Source organism: Stegostoma tigrinum, chromosome 6, assembly GCF_030684315.1.
Source record: "Stegostoma tigrinum isolate sSteTig4 chromosome 6, sSteTig4.hap1, whole genome shotgun sequence".
Lineage (NCBI taxonomy): Eukaryota > Metazoa > Chordata > Chondrichthyes > Orectolobiformes > Stegostomatidae > Stegostoma > Stegostoma tigrinum.
In genome coordinates this window covers 25,948,524-25,964,941 of record NC_081359.1, presented here as the reverse complement: position 1 = coordinate 25,964,941, position 16,418 = coordinate 25,948,524, and the positions used below count along the sequence as shown (strand labels likewise).

Sequence of the window (16,418 nt, the reverse complement as noted above, 5' to 3'; positions counted from 1 at the left end):
TAACACAGAGAATAATGTGACAGTGGAGGGAGGGAGGTGATGTGGCAAGTGGGAGCTAATTTGTGTATGGCACATGGTGCTTTCACATACTGAGTAGTCTATGACACTGTTCAATAACTAATGTAAGAGTCGCCACCCGCAGGCAACACACTGTAGAAGCAGAATATCTAACTGGTGCAAATGTCTGCCTGTTTCTTCAAAAAAAATCTAGGTTGAATATTGATCTTAATATATTTACTTAAATATTCTCTAGTTCTATTAGAAATTGTGCTACTTTTTTGTTTATGCTAAATGTGATACAAATATTTTTATTACAACAATGGTAACGAAGAGTCATTCACAATAATGACTTCAGGTTTGATATTTAGATGTAGGTTTGTATGACAGTGACGTTTTTAAAACCATGTGTAAACCTTATTGTCACTGTACTCTAGTCAATGACATTGTTCATCGCTGAATGAAATAATGTAATTCAAACTGTAGCGACTTGAATACTGAAATGAAAGCCAACAGTGACACACTGGGTGAATTCACAAAAATGCCTCTTGTTTGGAACATGTTTCATGGTTATTCATGTAAATTCCTTATTGAAATTGTTATGCTCCTCACATGAAAATCGTTCTCCTCCCAAAACAATAATTTGCATAATGAATATCACATGATCTTATGTGAAAGACACATCATATGTCAACAGTGCAAAGACATCTTAATTATGGTTCACCGTAGGGAGCACACCATCAATATTGCCAAGCAAACATCAAAGGTGTCCATTCTTGTGGAATAATACTTCTACATCAAACCAAGTGAATTAGTACACAATTGGACCGCAAAAAATCAGTATTCCAGACTGGAACAGATAGAAACAACTCTGCAGCCTTTCTGGCAATGTGTGCAACACCTACAGCTGGTATATTCTGCTGGGAAATGAGCCCTAGCATACATTTACATTCAGTGTTGTCTTTAGTACTAGCAGCAAGACTGAGGTAAGTTGGGCAGGGATCTGGTGCCTCTCTCGACGGCCTTGTCTGAACTGTCACAATTGTCTCTTTGTCAGCCCACACCTGCTGATATAGTGCCGAAAGATGTTTAACATCTGGTCTGTAGACAAGTTCCCCAGACGTTGGTTATCAAAAATGAATATCCTGGTTCTTCATTTGTGAAACTTACCAATTGGCTGGAATTTTCCAGATAACACAAATAGAATGGATGTCGCAGAATAAGCCATTTTATGCAGAAGCTTTTCTGATCTACAGTGTGATGTAATGAGATGTTGCCAAAATCGTCTGTCACACAGATCCAAGAAAGATGCTTTACTTTTAAGACAGCTAGATGACATCCTAACATATGATAATGTACTATGAAAGGTCTCTGTCTTTCTCTCTGTTATTTCAGTCAGCAAGCCAATCAGCCAGCCAACTACGTACACCAAGTAAAACTAAGTAAATGTAACACCTGAACCACATGCGTAAATCTAAGATGTTGTATTAAACTTCCAGATATCCAACTCCATATGAACCAGACTCTGGTATCTATTACATATACTGATGCATTGGAAATGATGTCATGTCAATGCAACAGCAGGCCAATACTGGACACAGATTGTAAGTTAGTACTGAAATGGCATCATGCTGTTCTGAATAGGAACCCTACTCAAGGCAATAACCTCCAGAAGTATCTTCTTCAGAACAAAAAGCTACATTCATGCGATAAAGTTGAAAAAAAATGGTAACTGACTGGGAATGTGTCCAATTAGTAATCCCTGCTAATGCTGTAGGAACATAGCTCAAATCCCATCGTGCAGCTGATGGCATTTCAGTTCACTTATAAAATCTAGGATGCAAAGTTTGACTTGCTGACCATGGAATTAACCTTGATTGTCAGTTTAACCCATCTGTTCCGTAAATACCCTTTAGGGAAGGAAATATGTCATTATCAGCTAAACAGGAGTACATATGACTCCAGATCAAAAGCCATCTTATTTGCCCTCTGAAATAGACCAGTCAGCCATTCGATTCAAAGGCAAATAGGGATGGGCATCAAATGTTGCCATCATCTACCAGGACACCATGCCATAAAGGAATATGTTTAATAGCTACTCATTAATAACTTAGGAGTCACAAATGTCATTGTGGTATTGAAATCTGTTAAGTTTGGAAGTTTCTGGTACTTCTGACATAAAGTTGTTTGATGAACCAACACTTCTTGGTTGGCCCGTTCCTGTTCCACATGTTGTGCCTCAAGCACATCATCCAAAAACGAACTGTTGGCTTTCATGTGTATGCTAATGATCATCTTCAGTTCTATCTTACCATTGCCTCTGTCAAACTTTCCACTGTCCGTTATCGGATTACTTATCCAATAATCTAGAGCTGCAAGGGTAATGCTATTTGGCAAGGTGTGAGTTTTTGAAATTTGACATTCTTGTATTTGTCCTGATGAGTGTACAATGAATTGCTTTCACAACGTGGCTGTCATTTCCACTATATTCAAATACTGTACAACCATTTAGAAATATTTGGCTACAATACAATTGTATTTGTATACAGACCATAGTTGAGTAAGGTCTGGGTCAAGTTTGACATTGTAACTCTTGTCAGTAGTGAGTTGTGCAGGCTCCTATATGAAATATAGCCACTTGGAAAAGCATCAAGAGATCTTTTGGCACTAGGTTTGCCAACAAAGGTTTGATTTGTTCAGGAGAGTCTATCACGTGACCTTACAACTCCAGCAACCCTGCAAAATCAATCTGTTTCCCATATCCAAGATTTCTGTAAATGAAACAGGAACACACATAACGGAGTCTAGGTTTTTAAACTTCAAGTCCTGGAGACTCTAAGGCAAGCGGCAATCTTATTGAATACTGATCGAGCCATTCCTCAGTATGAATCAGTGTTTTCGGAACAGGAAGTGGGTTGTAAAAGAATGAGAAGCAACATTTGAAAAGAAGGGAAATATTCACGGATCAGATGGAATAGTAAGGCTGAAGAAAATATTTTGTTTCCTCAAACAATAACAGCAGAGCAAATGCAATAACTGTATGTTTTTTGAAATGCCAGAACGTCAAGATACTTAACAAGAATTTTCTTTCCTCCCTGCAGAACAGTGGCCCTTATTTTACTTCTCTGTGATGTTTCTGCATTCCTTTTACTGCCCTTGTACTGTAAGTGTAATCTCTGTTATTACCATTATCTCTGCTTGGGGTCTGCAATCAACAGGCTCAAAACACTCTTGGTAATTAAGAGGTATCTCTTACTCTTTGTCAGAAATCTCTTTGACATTGTCATGTCTATGACTCTTCATTCCTGACCCATCAATCATTGGCAAATTGTTTGTTTCTATAATTTTTTTTGAAAGGCATTTACAGGATGTGGGCATTGCTTTAGTATTTACTGCTAATCCACGTGTGACAGAAAGGCTTACTGAGCTATTTCCAAGGAGCCGTAAAGAGTCAGCCACATTGTTGTTTTATGGTCACCGTTACTAACACAAGTTTATTATCCCAGATATGATTTGATGCACTGAATTTAAATTTCAGGTACATGCTGGGATTGGATCTCAATTCTTAGGTTCATTAGTGCAGAACTACGGATTTTTCCTTTCTTTGCTCATTCATGGGATGAGGGCGTCGCTGGCTAGGCAACATTTATTGCCCATCCCTAATTGCCCTGCAGATAGTTCAGAGTCAACCATATTGCTGAGAGTCTGTGGGCCAGACCAGGTAAGGATGGCAGTTTCCTTCCCTAAAGCACATTAGTGAACCAATTGGATTTCACCAGCTTCAAAATCTCCCCTCCCCCCACTGCAACCCAAAACCAGCCCAGTTCGTCCCTACCTGCCTAACCTGTTCTTCCTCTCACATATCCCCTCCTCCCACCTCCAAACCGCACCTCCATTTCCTACCCACTAACCTCATCTCACCCCCTCGACCTGTCCATCCTCCCTGGACTGACCTATCCCCTCCGTACCTCCCCACCCATACTCTCCTCTGCACCTATCTCCTCCTCTATCCATCTTCGGTCTGCCTCCCCCTCTGTCCCTATTTATTTTAGAACCCTCTCCCCATCCCCCTTTTCTGATGAAGGGTTTAGGCCTGAAACATCAGCTTTTGTGCCAAAGGTACTGCTTGGCCTGCTGTGTTCATCCAGCCCCACACTTTGTTATCTTGTTTTTTCCAACAGTTGACATTGTTGTCATTAGATTGTTAATTCCAGATAGTTATTGAATTCAAATTCCACCATCTGCTATGGTGGGATTCGAACCCGGGTCCCCAGAACATTATCTGGGTCTCTGAATTAACCGTCCAGTGATAATACCACCAAGTTGTCACCGAGAATGCAGTAATGTAACCATTTACATAGTATCTTTGTCATCTAATTCTTTAGGCATATTGACAGTCCGTCTTCAATCGCCCTGTATTCTCCTCTGCCCTAAGAAAAGCAGTCTCAGATTCTCCTACCGTACTTTTACTTTTCAGTTTCCCTATGCCAGGCAGCAACTTGCAAATCTCTGCTGAACCTTCTCTCCTGCCTTAATATCTTTCCTGCATTTTGGATTTAAAAGCTGCACAATGTATTTTCTACCTTTTTGTACAGATTAACTCTAACTGAGAGGGTTGAATGAAAGTACGTAAGAGCCTCAGAAGGGTATTGTGGCCTTGGTTGGCTTTGAAAGAGACTGCTAGAAATTTAATTCCAGAATATCTCTGGGCAAAAACGTCTGCTGCAAGATCCTCATATTATCTAAATAAATACTCTTTGAAGATAGCCTTGGAGGTCTGACATGAGCTTATCTGAACAGATTAATCCATATTTAAACATTGACTACTGCAGTTTTCATTTTTACCTAAAATAAGATCTGGGTATATTGTTACAGCGCAGAGGGAACTTCAATGATGTGTTGTGTCCTTGATCACTTCATGAATCCTACTACTCTGCACTTTGTCCTTAGCCCTGCATTTTTCCTCCCTTTTTGACTTTGTTTTTATATCCAGAAATTTTTTTTTGACACACAACTGAATGTTTCTTTCCCTATCTCCAAAGCAGTTGTGGTATGTTTCTTGTCTATTAACCACTGCTAGGAAATCACCTGTCCCCTTTCAAGTATATTTTAATTGTGAAGATTTAGCATGGATGTAAGTTTTAGAATATAGAACATAGAACAATACAGTGCAGCTCAGGCCCTTCAGCCCTTGATGTTGCACCGACCTGTGAACTAATCTAAGCCCCTCCCCCTACACTATCCCATCATTATCCATATGCCATTTTCCAGGTCAGGAAATGAGCATATTACCAAAACATGAACCATGGGAAATCCAGAGATTGGATTCTGCCCAGTCCGGACCTGGAGACTCTGGAGTGAGTGTTCACTCCCACGCAAATCTTTCTCGGCAATGTTATGGAAATAGCTCTGAAGGAGCATTTTTCCCAAATTTTCCATTGCAGAAGTATTCAATAAATTATTTGTTTGTTTCACAGCAGCCTATTATATAATTGATCTGCATAAATATCATTTTCTGTTTTCAGCAGATGCCATTGCAGTTCATGTGCTGCATTTCCTATTCCATTCTTTGTGAAGAGTCTAAATCTTTTCTAAGGACATGAAGAGGCACTATATACATTTACTTAAATCTGTGCACATAACTTTTTGATGCATTGAATAAAGGAGTTGGGACTTACGTTATAGTTCTATAAGTCACTGGGGAGGCCGCACTCGAAGTATTGTGTGCGGTTTTGGTCACCCTGCTTATAGGAAAGACACAGTGAAACTGGAAAGTGTGCACAGAAGATTTACGAGGATGTTGCCAGCACTAGTAGGCCTGAGTTATAGGGAGATGTTGGCCAGGATAGGACTTTACTCCATGGAACCTAGGAGAATGAGGGGTGACCTTTTTGAGGTGTATAAAATCATGAGGGACATACATAGGATGAATGCATATAGTCTTTTTCCCAGGGATGGGGAATTGAAAACTAGAGGGTGTAGGTTGAAGGTGAGAGGGGATTGATTTTATAAAGAGCCTCAGGGGCTACATCACGCAGCGAGTGGTACGTATATGGAATAGGCTGCCAGAAAAAGTGGTTGAGGCAGGTACAATAGCAACACTTAAAAAAGACATTTGGATCAGTTCAAGGACAGGAAGGATTTAGATTAGATTCCCTACAGTGTGGAAACAGGCCCTCTGGCCCAACAAGTCCACACCGCTCCTTGGAGCATCCCACCCAGACCCATCCCCCTATAGCCCACACACCCCTGAACACTATGGGCAATTTAGCATGGCCGATCCACCTACCCTGCTCATCCTTGGACTGTAGGAGGAAACTGGAGCACCCAGAGTGGACCCAAGCAGCCACAGGGAGAATGTGCACACTCTGCACAGACAGTCGCCTGAGGCTGGAATCGAACCTGGGTCCTTCGTACTTTGAGGCTGCAGTGCTAACCACTGAGCTATCATGCTGCCCTAGAGGGATATAGGGCAATTGGAACCAGCTGAGTGGGCACCATGGTCAGCATGGACCAGTTTGGGCTGAAGGGCCTGTTTCCATGCTGTATTAATCTTTGACTCTACTTCAAAGGAATCTGGATGTGTAAATGAACGGGAAGGGTTTAGAGGAATATAATACTGGCAAATGGGATTTGGTCAGGCGGTCGAGCTGGTCTGAAGGGTCTGTTACCATGTGCAGTCTGTTACTGGGAACTAATATGTACCTTTACCATTGTGTGCTGATTTAGGAAAAACCGTAATTGCTGGAAATCAGTGAGTCAGACAGCATCCATGGAGAGAGAGCAATCGAACATTTCAAGCCTAGAGGACTCTTCAAGACTGACTTAGATTGCATTTCTATTTTAAACCACAAGATGGTGGAGATGGCAAACATCACTTTTCATGTAACAAAACTCCTCACTGATAGAAACTCTGAATTAGGAAATTAATTCAATTTTCTCCTTCCTGGTATGCCAATAATGAATGACGACTGAGGAAGCTGTTGTAAGCACTGGATAAATTCATCACTTTGCTATTTCTAAATTACACAAAACACATTTGGTCTGTTTCAAATGTCACTTTTTCAGTTTATTTTATGTACAGTATTGGTATATACTTGGAGGATACATTTGCAGGGCAATAGGAAACGTGCAGGAGAATGAATTATGCTCAAGGAGCTGTCACGGATGTAATAGGCCGATTTAGATTCCTTATTTGCTGTATGCAATAGGATTCTTTAAATAATCTTTAATTAATACCACCAGGGAACATGCCATGAAACATTAGAAACGAGGTGCTGAATTTAGAGCCAGTGCGTTGGTTTCAGCAGGTTCACTGAAAGAGCCACGTGGAAATTTTTGCACAATTAACGGCTAATAAGGAACAATTTTGAAAAAGATTGACATCACCAGATTTGAGAGGATTGCTTCAAATAATGAGTAATTTCTATTTAGGTTAGAACAGCCACAATCTCATATAGGATGTAGAAAAACTGAAAAAACTAACCAATGAGTAAGATGCCCAAGTCAATTGTGTTATATTCCCACCCCCCCACCCCCCACCAACCCCGGTCCTATTTGTTACTTGAATTTCTGTCACACAGATGACAAGACTCAAGTAAGATTAGGCAGACAATGACAAAACAGGACTGAGGGGCAAGGTTTTTTTTATCAACAAAAAAATGTCCAAAATACTACTGACATTTAATCAGAGAATTCAGAGTTTCACCACCATATCACTGAATAATCAACTATTCCATTAACAGACTCAATTAGGTATTTTTATAATATTAATATTATCACTGCCATATGAAAAGCATGCTGTTGCACTACATGTATGCAATCTAGGCCAGATATGTGAGATAGTAAGAGGCAAAAATGTATCAATGGTGATTAATTTTGTGCAGTTTCTTGAGGTAGCAGATCTGAGACAGTTAAAAATGTACTGCCATGTCACAGATACAAGCAGATGAATTAAGACCTGAAGAAAATGGATAACAGCATCTAACTTTGATGGGTTAAACTAAACAATGGTTGACAAGTATTAAGATTGTATTCATTGTTTGTGTATTATTTACTTAAATAGATGTCTGACTTCTTCCACATTTGCTAGAAGTGCTGTGAACACTAGATTGCACTCCTTATTCACTGAGCTTCAAGATAGCAAATAGTCAAACAGACTAGATCAAAGACACAGTCATTGGTGATGCTCACACTGATTCTAACTGAGTACCAACATTGATCAGCTACTTTAGCAAGGAAGCACTAATTGTACTTGACCACTTTTGAAAAGAATATTCCTTGTTACAGAAACAGTCGATTGATAATACCTTGATGAGATATTGTCTGGAGAGGAGGTAGGCCTTGTGGTTTTTGATTTCCAGATCCTGCACACTCATTATGAATACTTAATCAAATTGAATATTCCCAAGTATGATGGGATGATTTCTCCAGCAACATGTAGGATTGGAGGGTAGCTACAGAATATAAATGGAATGTGTAAAATAAATGTCACTTACGGCAATACAAACCCCAGTCATGATTGACATGGGAACTATCTACTTATCTTCATGCTGCCCAGGCCTCATCGGATGGTAGTTTTTGTTTGATGGGTAATCAATTGATGGACCAAAACTATTTGCCAGTTTGTATCCACAGATTCACAACTGGCAGGTTGTGTTTATTGCAGTTAACTGATAGTAGGGTAATTTTTTGCATTTGACTGTGCCTTGCTCATGCAAACAAAACAGGAATCTTCACAGAAACAGCTAGCTGAATCTTGTTTTTAATTAGCAACGTTCCACTAAGCTAAACAATCAATTGCAAAACAGTAGGATTCAAGAACATTTGAAGGAGCAATTGACCAATGTAGCTAACTCTCTACAGGCAAAATACCATCCCTGCAGCTCTATTGTGCTGTATGTGGATCACATTCTGATTTTCTAGCCCCTTTTGATCCAAATATTTCAATTGATGTGACATATACTTCAGTTGCCTAAGCCCTAGGCTCTGGAAGTCAACCTCTGAACACCTCAGTCTCACGCTCCACCTTTGAAACACTCTTTTAAAACCTGTGAACAAGCCTTTGGTTGCCTGTCTAAATGTCTGCTTATATGGTATGGTATCAAGTTTTGTTGGACAGTCACTCCTGAGAAGAAGTTTCACGGTGGCTCAGTGGTTAGCACTGCAGCCACTCAGCGCCAGGGACCCGGGTTCAATTCCAGCCTCGGGTGACTGTCTGTGTGGAGTTTGCACATTCTCCCCATGTCAGCGTGGGTTTCCTCCAGGTGCCCTGGTTTCCTCCCACAATCCAAAGATGTGCAGGCTAGGTGGATCGGCCATGCTAAATTGCCCATAGTGTTCAGGGGTGTGTGGGTTCTAGGGGGATGGGTCTGGGTGGGATGTTTCAAGGGGCAGTGTGGACTTGTTGGGCCGAAGCGACTGTTTCCACACTGTAGGGAATCGACTCAAAAAAATTTTTTTACTGTGCTGAAGGTGCAATATAAATGCAGTTTGTTGCTGTCATCATCACTGGCCCCAATTCCACGACTAGCTCCTAATTTATAAATCACCACTGCTGCCACTCCACTGTTGCCAGAGAGGAGATGGAAGTAGCACGTTTATTAGAGCCCTTGCAGTTCTTCTGCCAGTACTCTTCATGGTGCAATTTAAACTGCCGTACCCAGTAATGCTAGCAGCCACTATCAGCCACTTCTTTGTGGTTTGCATTGTCCTTGTGAAAGAATGTCTACTGATATTTCTTTGCACCTGAGTAAGTTACCCATCATTTTCTAGATCTACAGCATTCCTGACTTGCCAGAGTACAAAATAATAAATTATGTAGACAGCCCATAGTTTCCTGCTGCCATTGAGCAATGCTCTGTGATCGCTCATCATAGAATGTTACAGCACGGAAGGCGGGTTATTCAGTCCAGTGAGCCTATGCTGGCTGTTTGAAAGAGCTCTGCGTCCCCTTTGCTTTCCCCAGAGGTACCATAACATTTTACCTTCAATCACTACTCCAGTTCCCTTTTAAAAGTTATCATTGAATCTGCTTCCACTGCATTCTAGGTCACCTTACCACACTGCATGAAAAATTGTCATCAACCGTTTGCTTCATTTGCCAATCATCTCCAATCTGTGCCCTGACTACTGATGCTCCTACCAGTGAAAAAAGTTTCTCCACTTATATTCTGTCACAACTTGCAAAATTTTGAATCCTCATTTAAATTTCCACTTTTTTTTTGAAGGGGAATAGCCTACAATCTCTACCTGAATGAAATCCCACTTCCCCTTGTTTATAATGACACTTCATGCGGCAGTGGTAATGACCCTACCTCTGAGCCAGAAGGCCTGGATTCAAGTGCTATCTGCTCCAGAGTTGCATCGTGACACTACTGCACGGTTTGATTATAATTGTGTACAAAGATGCTTCATGGTCCACAGTGATGAGTCAGTCAAGCAGGAATGACTAGGCCATTGTAGACATGCTAGAATACTGTGCAACTCAGCAAAGCGTTCTGCAAGCAGTCACACTGGTACATGGTTTAATATTCTAAGCCATACTAATTAGTGGCATTTTCAAAAATAAACAAGAAATGCAAATTCCTTGTCGCTCAAGGTACCATGAAGGCATACAGTTTTTCATGTAGCAGAAGGAGCAGAACTTATTGTGCATTGAGCAATGTGATTTACATTATATTTAGAAGGCTACTGAATCGCTGTAGCAGCATGGCTGAGTATAACATAACTCCTCGTCTGACGTTACAAACAGGTATTTTAAGCAAGGGAAATCTGTGCCCTGACGACTGATGCTCCTTCCAGTGAAAAGAGTTTCTCTGTCACAACTTGCATAATTGTGAGTGCACTAGTAAGAGATGAGGAACAGGATTACCAGCGACTTTATATTCCGCTAAAGAACGAAGAGAACAAAGAAAATTATAGTGCAGGAACAGGCCCTCCAGCCATCCAAGCCTGTACCAACGTGCTGCCTGTCACAACTAAAACCCCCTACCCTGCTGGGAACTGTACCCCTTTATTCCCAACTTGTTCCTGGGATCACTAAGGCTACTCACCAGCATTGTAATAGGTAACTTCAAATAAGCTTGGAAATGGTTACCTACCTGATCTGTACCACAGTGGGGCAGAATTGCTCAAAATTTAATCCAGTTGTCATGGTTAGGGCTTCCAAATGACCCTGCATGCTCAGTTGCTCAATTGTTGCAACTGTGGTGGACACTTAGTGACTGGCAGTGGAGAGACTTTCACTCACATTATTTTGCACATCTCATGCAATGTGGGAAGATTGAAATCCAGCACTGGGCCAACCGATGATTTTTGTAGTGGAATATAATTTGAATGTTCAGATACATTAAGCACTGCAGTGTTTGGTTCAAACTGTGTTCATGGTTTGCTGAATAAACCAAGGTCATTCAAACTACTTTTTACAACCAAGGCTTATCATATCAGTATGCAGATAATAAAATAACGACTCAGTGTTCACTTCAGTGTTTTACCTGTCTTGTGAAGAACAATGTCAGTACTGTTCCCATTTGACTGCAATTAATCAAATCCAGTTGTGTCAATATTTTTCATTTGCAGTCAGTTATTGGCAGCGTTCATTATAATCTCTTATTTTTGGGTATGCATTACTCAAACAGCAAATACAACTCAATGTTTGAGTGACTGATTCAATTCTAAAATTGGTTAATCATGTACTAACTGGAATAACTGTAGCAATGCAGGCTTTTCATGAAGGTTCGTGTTTCACTTAGGCTACTGTAATAATTCACTGGGGTTTGGAATTCTGCTAGGCTGTGTGGTGTGATAGTCATTACAGTGGCTGTAATTCAGATTTGCACATCAATCAAAAAAGTTGATTATTAAAGATCGATCTTCAGCCCTTCTGAAGAAAATCTAACAATGCTTAAGATGTAACAAAAATTGCTGCTGAAATTATTTCCTTATTAGTTTGCACGCCAATCACATCTACAACATATTTTCTCACCGTAAGTGTTAGTTCTTTGATATTTGTTCAGTTTCCTTTTTATGTTATGTCGTTCTTCCATCATTATCCACAGGAGGTGAATAACTGTTTAGGCTTGCGTTTATCATATGGTCATTGTGTCCTTTTTCAGTTCGGATTCACCTTTCAGTGTTGAGGGTACAAGACTACAACGAAGATCTGAGTCCCCTGATTCGAAGAAACGACGTATACACAGGTGTGATTTTGAGGGCTGCAATAAAGTGTACACAAAAAGCTCTCATTTGAAAGCACATAGGAGGACGCATACAGGTAGGAGGCTATACCAGCTTGCATTGATGCAAGATCTTTAATGTGAAAATATTACAAATGTAAATAAATAAGTCAACTGAACCAAATTGCAGAGGGAGGTATTGGATCAGATGTCCAAAAAGTTTGCTGAAAAGATTGGCTTTTAAGCCCAAAGAGTTGAAATTAAGACGTCTACATTGTAGAGTTGATGATGGCTTATGCTTTGCTTTTAGACGAAGATGCAGTTAGAACACACAGGCAATGTCAGAGACAGAGCAGTTAAAGAAGAAATAGAAAGCAAAAACGAAAGAAAGATCAAACTGTTGTATTCATTTATTCATCAAAGGTTTATGTAATTTAAAAATTAATTGCCCCCATTGCCAAGGGTCAAATAGAGGTAAATATTACAATCAATCATTTTTCCAAGTTACATGTAAAATTACAAAATTGATTAAACTGACCACAATAAGTTGTTGATCAATAAATTAAGTTCAAAGCTTGACAGTCATTGTGGAGTTATGTATTCCCTGTGCAAGTGAGATATGGCCCGTTCTTAAAGCTTGTCATTTCACATCTTAATTCAGATAGTTTTCTTGAGTTGGCTGGTAGCCCTATGAGATCTGTCTACGGGTAACTAGTATGGAAGCTTGGTACTTGGCAGCAATGCCAAGGAAGACTGGCTATGTTCAATACATCTTTTCTCAAGTTACCCCAAATCATAATTAAGTTAAGCATCTGAGTAAAGATAGCAGTGAGGGCTAAAAATAATTCAGCAAACAATTTCCTGAACACTGTCTGTCTTTTCACTGTTTTGCAATTGCGCACTGCCACATACATACCCAATATTCCAAAAGCACCCCTTTTACATCTTTAGAACGTCTGAAAGGACTTTATAATGACTGATGTACTTCTGAAATGCTTGCACTGTTGAAGTGTTGTAAAAGGTATTATAATAGCTATACCATAAAGGTATGGTTGGACAAGACCATGGAGAGACATAATAATGAAGATTTTAAATTGAATGTGATATTGAGAGTAATGGAGAACTACAGAAGCTTGTAACTTCAAAAGTGGATAGAAGATCAGAAGTCAGAAGAAATGGAAGTGAAATTTCATTGGGAAAACAGTGACAGTTAGAATCTGTTTGAAAAGATGTATGTAGCAGAGCATTTAGAAAATCGTGATGTATTCAAGTAGTGTGAAAATGATTTTATGAAGGGGAAATCACACATGATAAATTTATTAGAATTTTTAGATCAACTTTTGATTGATCTATTAATCAGGATAGGTAAAGGGGAACTAGTAGAGGTAATATACTTGGATTTACCAAAGGTATTGAAATCACCTACTGCATAAGACTATTAAGAGCTCATGACGTGGGGACTTGTACGTTAGCTGGTCAATACTTTATCTATGTTAATAGAAGAGTGTTGGGATAAGAGGGACATTTTCAGAATGGCACCCCCTAAGTAGTGGAGTGCTAGGGTTCACTGCTAGAGTCACAATTATTTACAATACGTATGTATGAATTGCTGAGGTGATGTGAAATATTCTGTTGCCAAATTTGTGAATGACACAAAAATAGGCCGAAAGCAAGTGATGAGGAATGACGGCAAAAAAGAGTTAAAGGTGGATGTAGACAGATTAACTCATTTGGCAAAAACATGGCAGATGAAATATGTGGGGAAAATCTGAGATTATGCACTTTGGCAGCAATAGTAGAGCAACTGAATTTTATTTAGATTGAGAAAGAATGCTGCAGCACTGTGGGATTTGGGAATCCTTATCCCTGAGTCATATATATTAAAAAAAGCTAGCATCCAGGTTCAGCTTGCAAATAGAATTTTGGCCTTTATTTCAGAGGGAATTTGTTGTAAAAATAGGGAGCTTTTCTTAAACTATACAAGGCATTAGCTTGTCCTTGAAGGATTCAAACAGAAACTCTTGAGTGATGGACAGAGAGTTGGGATAGGAGAAAAACGCTTGAAGATTTGAAAAGATTACGAGGATAGAGGGATCAATTAAACAAACGGGCCCAGAAGATTATTGTGAAAGGGACACATGATGTTCAACAGGTCATCCTTGCAAGGGCCTTGGGGAAGGCTCATCTGTTGGTGATAGAGATTAGCAAATGGGTCTCTTGGAAGAGATTTAAAGGAGAACACCAAAGGAAAAACGGGTGTGAATCTCTCAGTACATGGGGAATCAAATGTAGCACAGATGGGAGAAATTATACAAGAGACAACGTGGAAAATGGTGTAAATCTTAGTAATGAAGTCATGAACTCTAAACACATGTTCTTGGGGTTATTGTGTGAAAGTGAGGGAAAGGGATGTTAGAATCATATAAGAGAATGGTGTTACACCTTACCTGGGTAACCCACTGAAAGTCAAGCCCTACTATTCCAGGAGTCAAAAGTTAAAGACGTTACGAAAATACGCAAAATCCCCAAAGTACCTCTTTTTGGTAGACCCCAGTTAATGGAAAATAGTGAAAAAATTCCTATGCTGACAACTATTATTTATCACAAATAAATAGATTCTAACCACAGATAAACAACTATGAGCTGTCAACATGTCACTCCACTAGTTAAAATTCTAAACCTTCTCCCTCTGCCCCTCCTCCTCCCCTTCCATCTCCCTCTTCCCTCGCCCCTCTTCTCCCCTCTTCCCCGCGCTCGCTCTCACTCTCTCTCCCTCTCTTTCTCTCACTCAAACATACGCGCACACATGTCAAAAAAAGATTGGGTTATGGATAGGAGAGGTTAAAAAGTACTGGGTGAAACAGTTTAATAGTGCCATGGATTTGATTCCTTTTGTTTCCTAAGTACTACAGTCTGAGTTTTCCTTTCTGGCTGTCTCACTTATTCATAGGAGACAGAGTAACTCATTCACAAATTATGAAGTTTTTGACTTACTGGGCAAACGGAGCAGCTTACAGTAACTCATAAGAGAAAACAACGGGCTGTTTTGCTTCACGTGTATTACTGGAGAGAGAGACAGACAGACAAATAGAGACAGAAAGAGAATCTCATACCACTTGCTCTGCAAGAGGTCTGAAGGCTTCTCCTGTATTATTCACAAACGCACACAGATCTGCTAATCAAGTACCATTCAGGGAGCTGATGACAGCCTGATGACCTTTGATATTCATAAGTTGTCACAGTTGCGCAAACCAATCAGATACCTTTTACCAGCCAAATCTCACATTGTACATATGCCTCAGTGCCATGTTGTCTATTTACACCATACCCCACTGTAGAACAACAGTGTAAACATGAATTAAAATGAATTTCTGTAACTTGCTTTTTAAAAGTACGGCAATTCAATCCTCAGTTCTTGGTTGGAAAACAGTACTCTTTCTCCTATTGGTCCATAATTAAAAATAGTATAAAATTAAAACATATAGTCTAAAAGGAATTGGAAAAGCTAAAACACCAGATAATGCTCAGTTCAGGTTGAAGAGCGTGCAGGCTTTATTGTATCTACTTGGATCTGACACAACGCAGGGATGGGGAACATAGAACATAGAAAAGTATAGCACAGTACAGGCCCTTCGGCCCACGATGTTGTGCCATGGAATAATCCTAATCCAAAAATAAAATAACCTAACCTACATTCCCCTCAATTCACTACTGTCCATGTGCATGTCCAGCAGTCGCTTAAATGTCACTAATGACTCCGCTTCCATGACTACCACTGGTAAACTATTCCATGCGCTCACAACTCTCTGGGTGAAGAACCTCCCTCTGACGTCTCCTCTATACCTTCCTCCTAACACCTTAAAACTACGACCCCTCGTGGCAGTCAATCCTGCCCTGGGGAAATATCTCTGGCTATCAACTCTATCCATGCCTCTCATTACCTTGTACATCTCAATCAGGTCACCTCTCTTCCTCCTTCTCTCCAGAGAGAAAAGTCCGAGCTCAGTCAACCTCTCCTCATAAGACAAGCCCTCCAGTCCAGGCAGCATCCTGGTAAACCTCCTTTGCACCCTCTCCAAAACCTCCACATCTTTCCTATAATAGGGCGACCAGAACTGGACACAATATTCCAAGTGTGGTCTCACCGGGGTTTTGTAGAGCTGCAGCATAAGGGGATAGAGTATTCTAGGTCCTGAGGGTACTTGATAGACCAGACACTTCGAGGAGGCTTTGGAGAGATGAGAA

General features: G+C 40.2%; 1 protein-coding gene across 2 annotated transcripts in view; it reads left to right on the top strand.

The window, feature by feature from the left end:
- Positions 1-16,418, top strand: part of klf12b (Kruppel like factor 12b) — a 245,836-nt gene that overhangs the window by 212,761 nt on the left and 16,657 nt on the right. For both annotated transcript variants that reach the window (XM_048533326.2, XM_048533325.2), the window contains one exon: positions 12,114-12,271. In XM_048533326.2, coding sequence (XP_048389283.1) covers positions 12,114-12,271 — 158 coding nt within the window. The remainder of the gene's footprint in view (positions 1-12,113; positions 12,272-16,418) is intronic.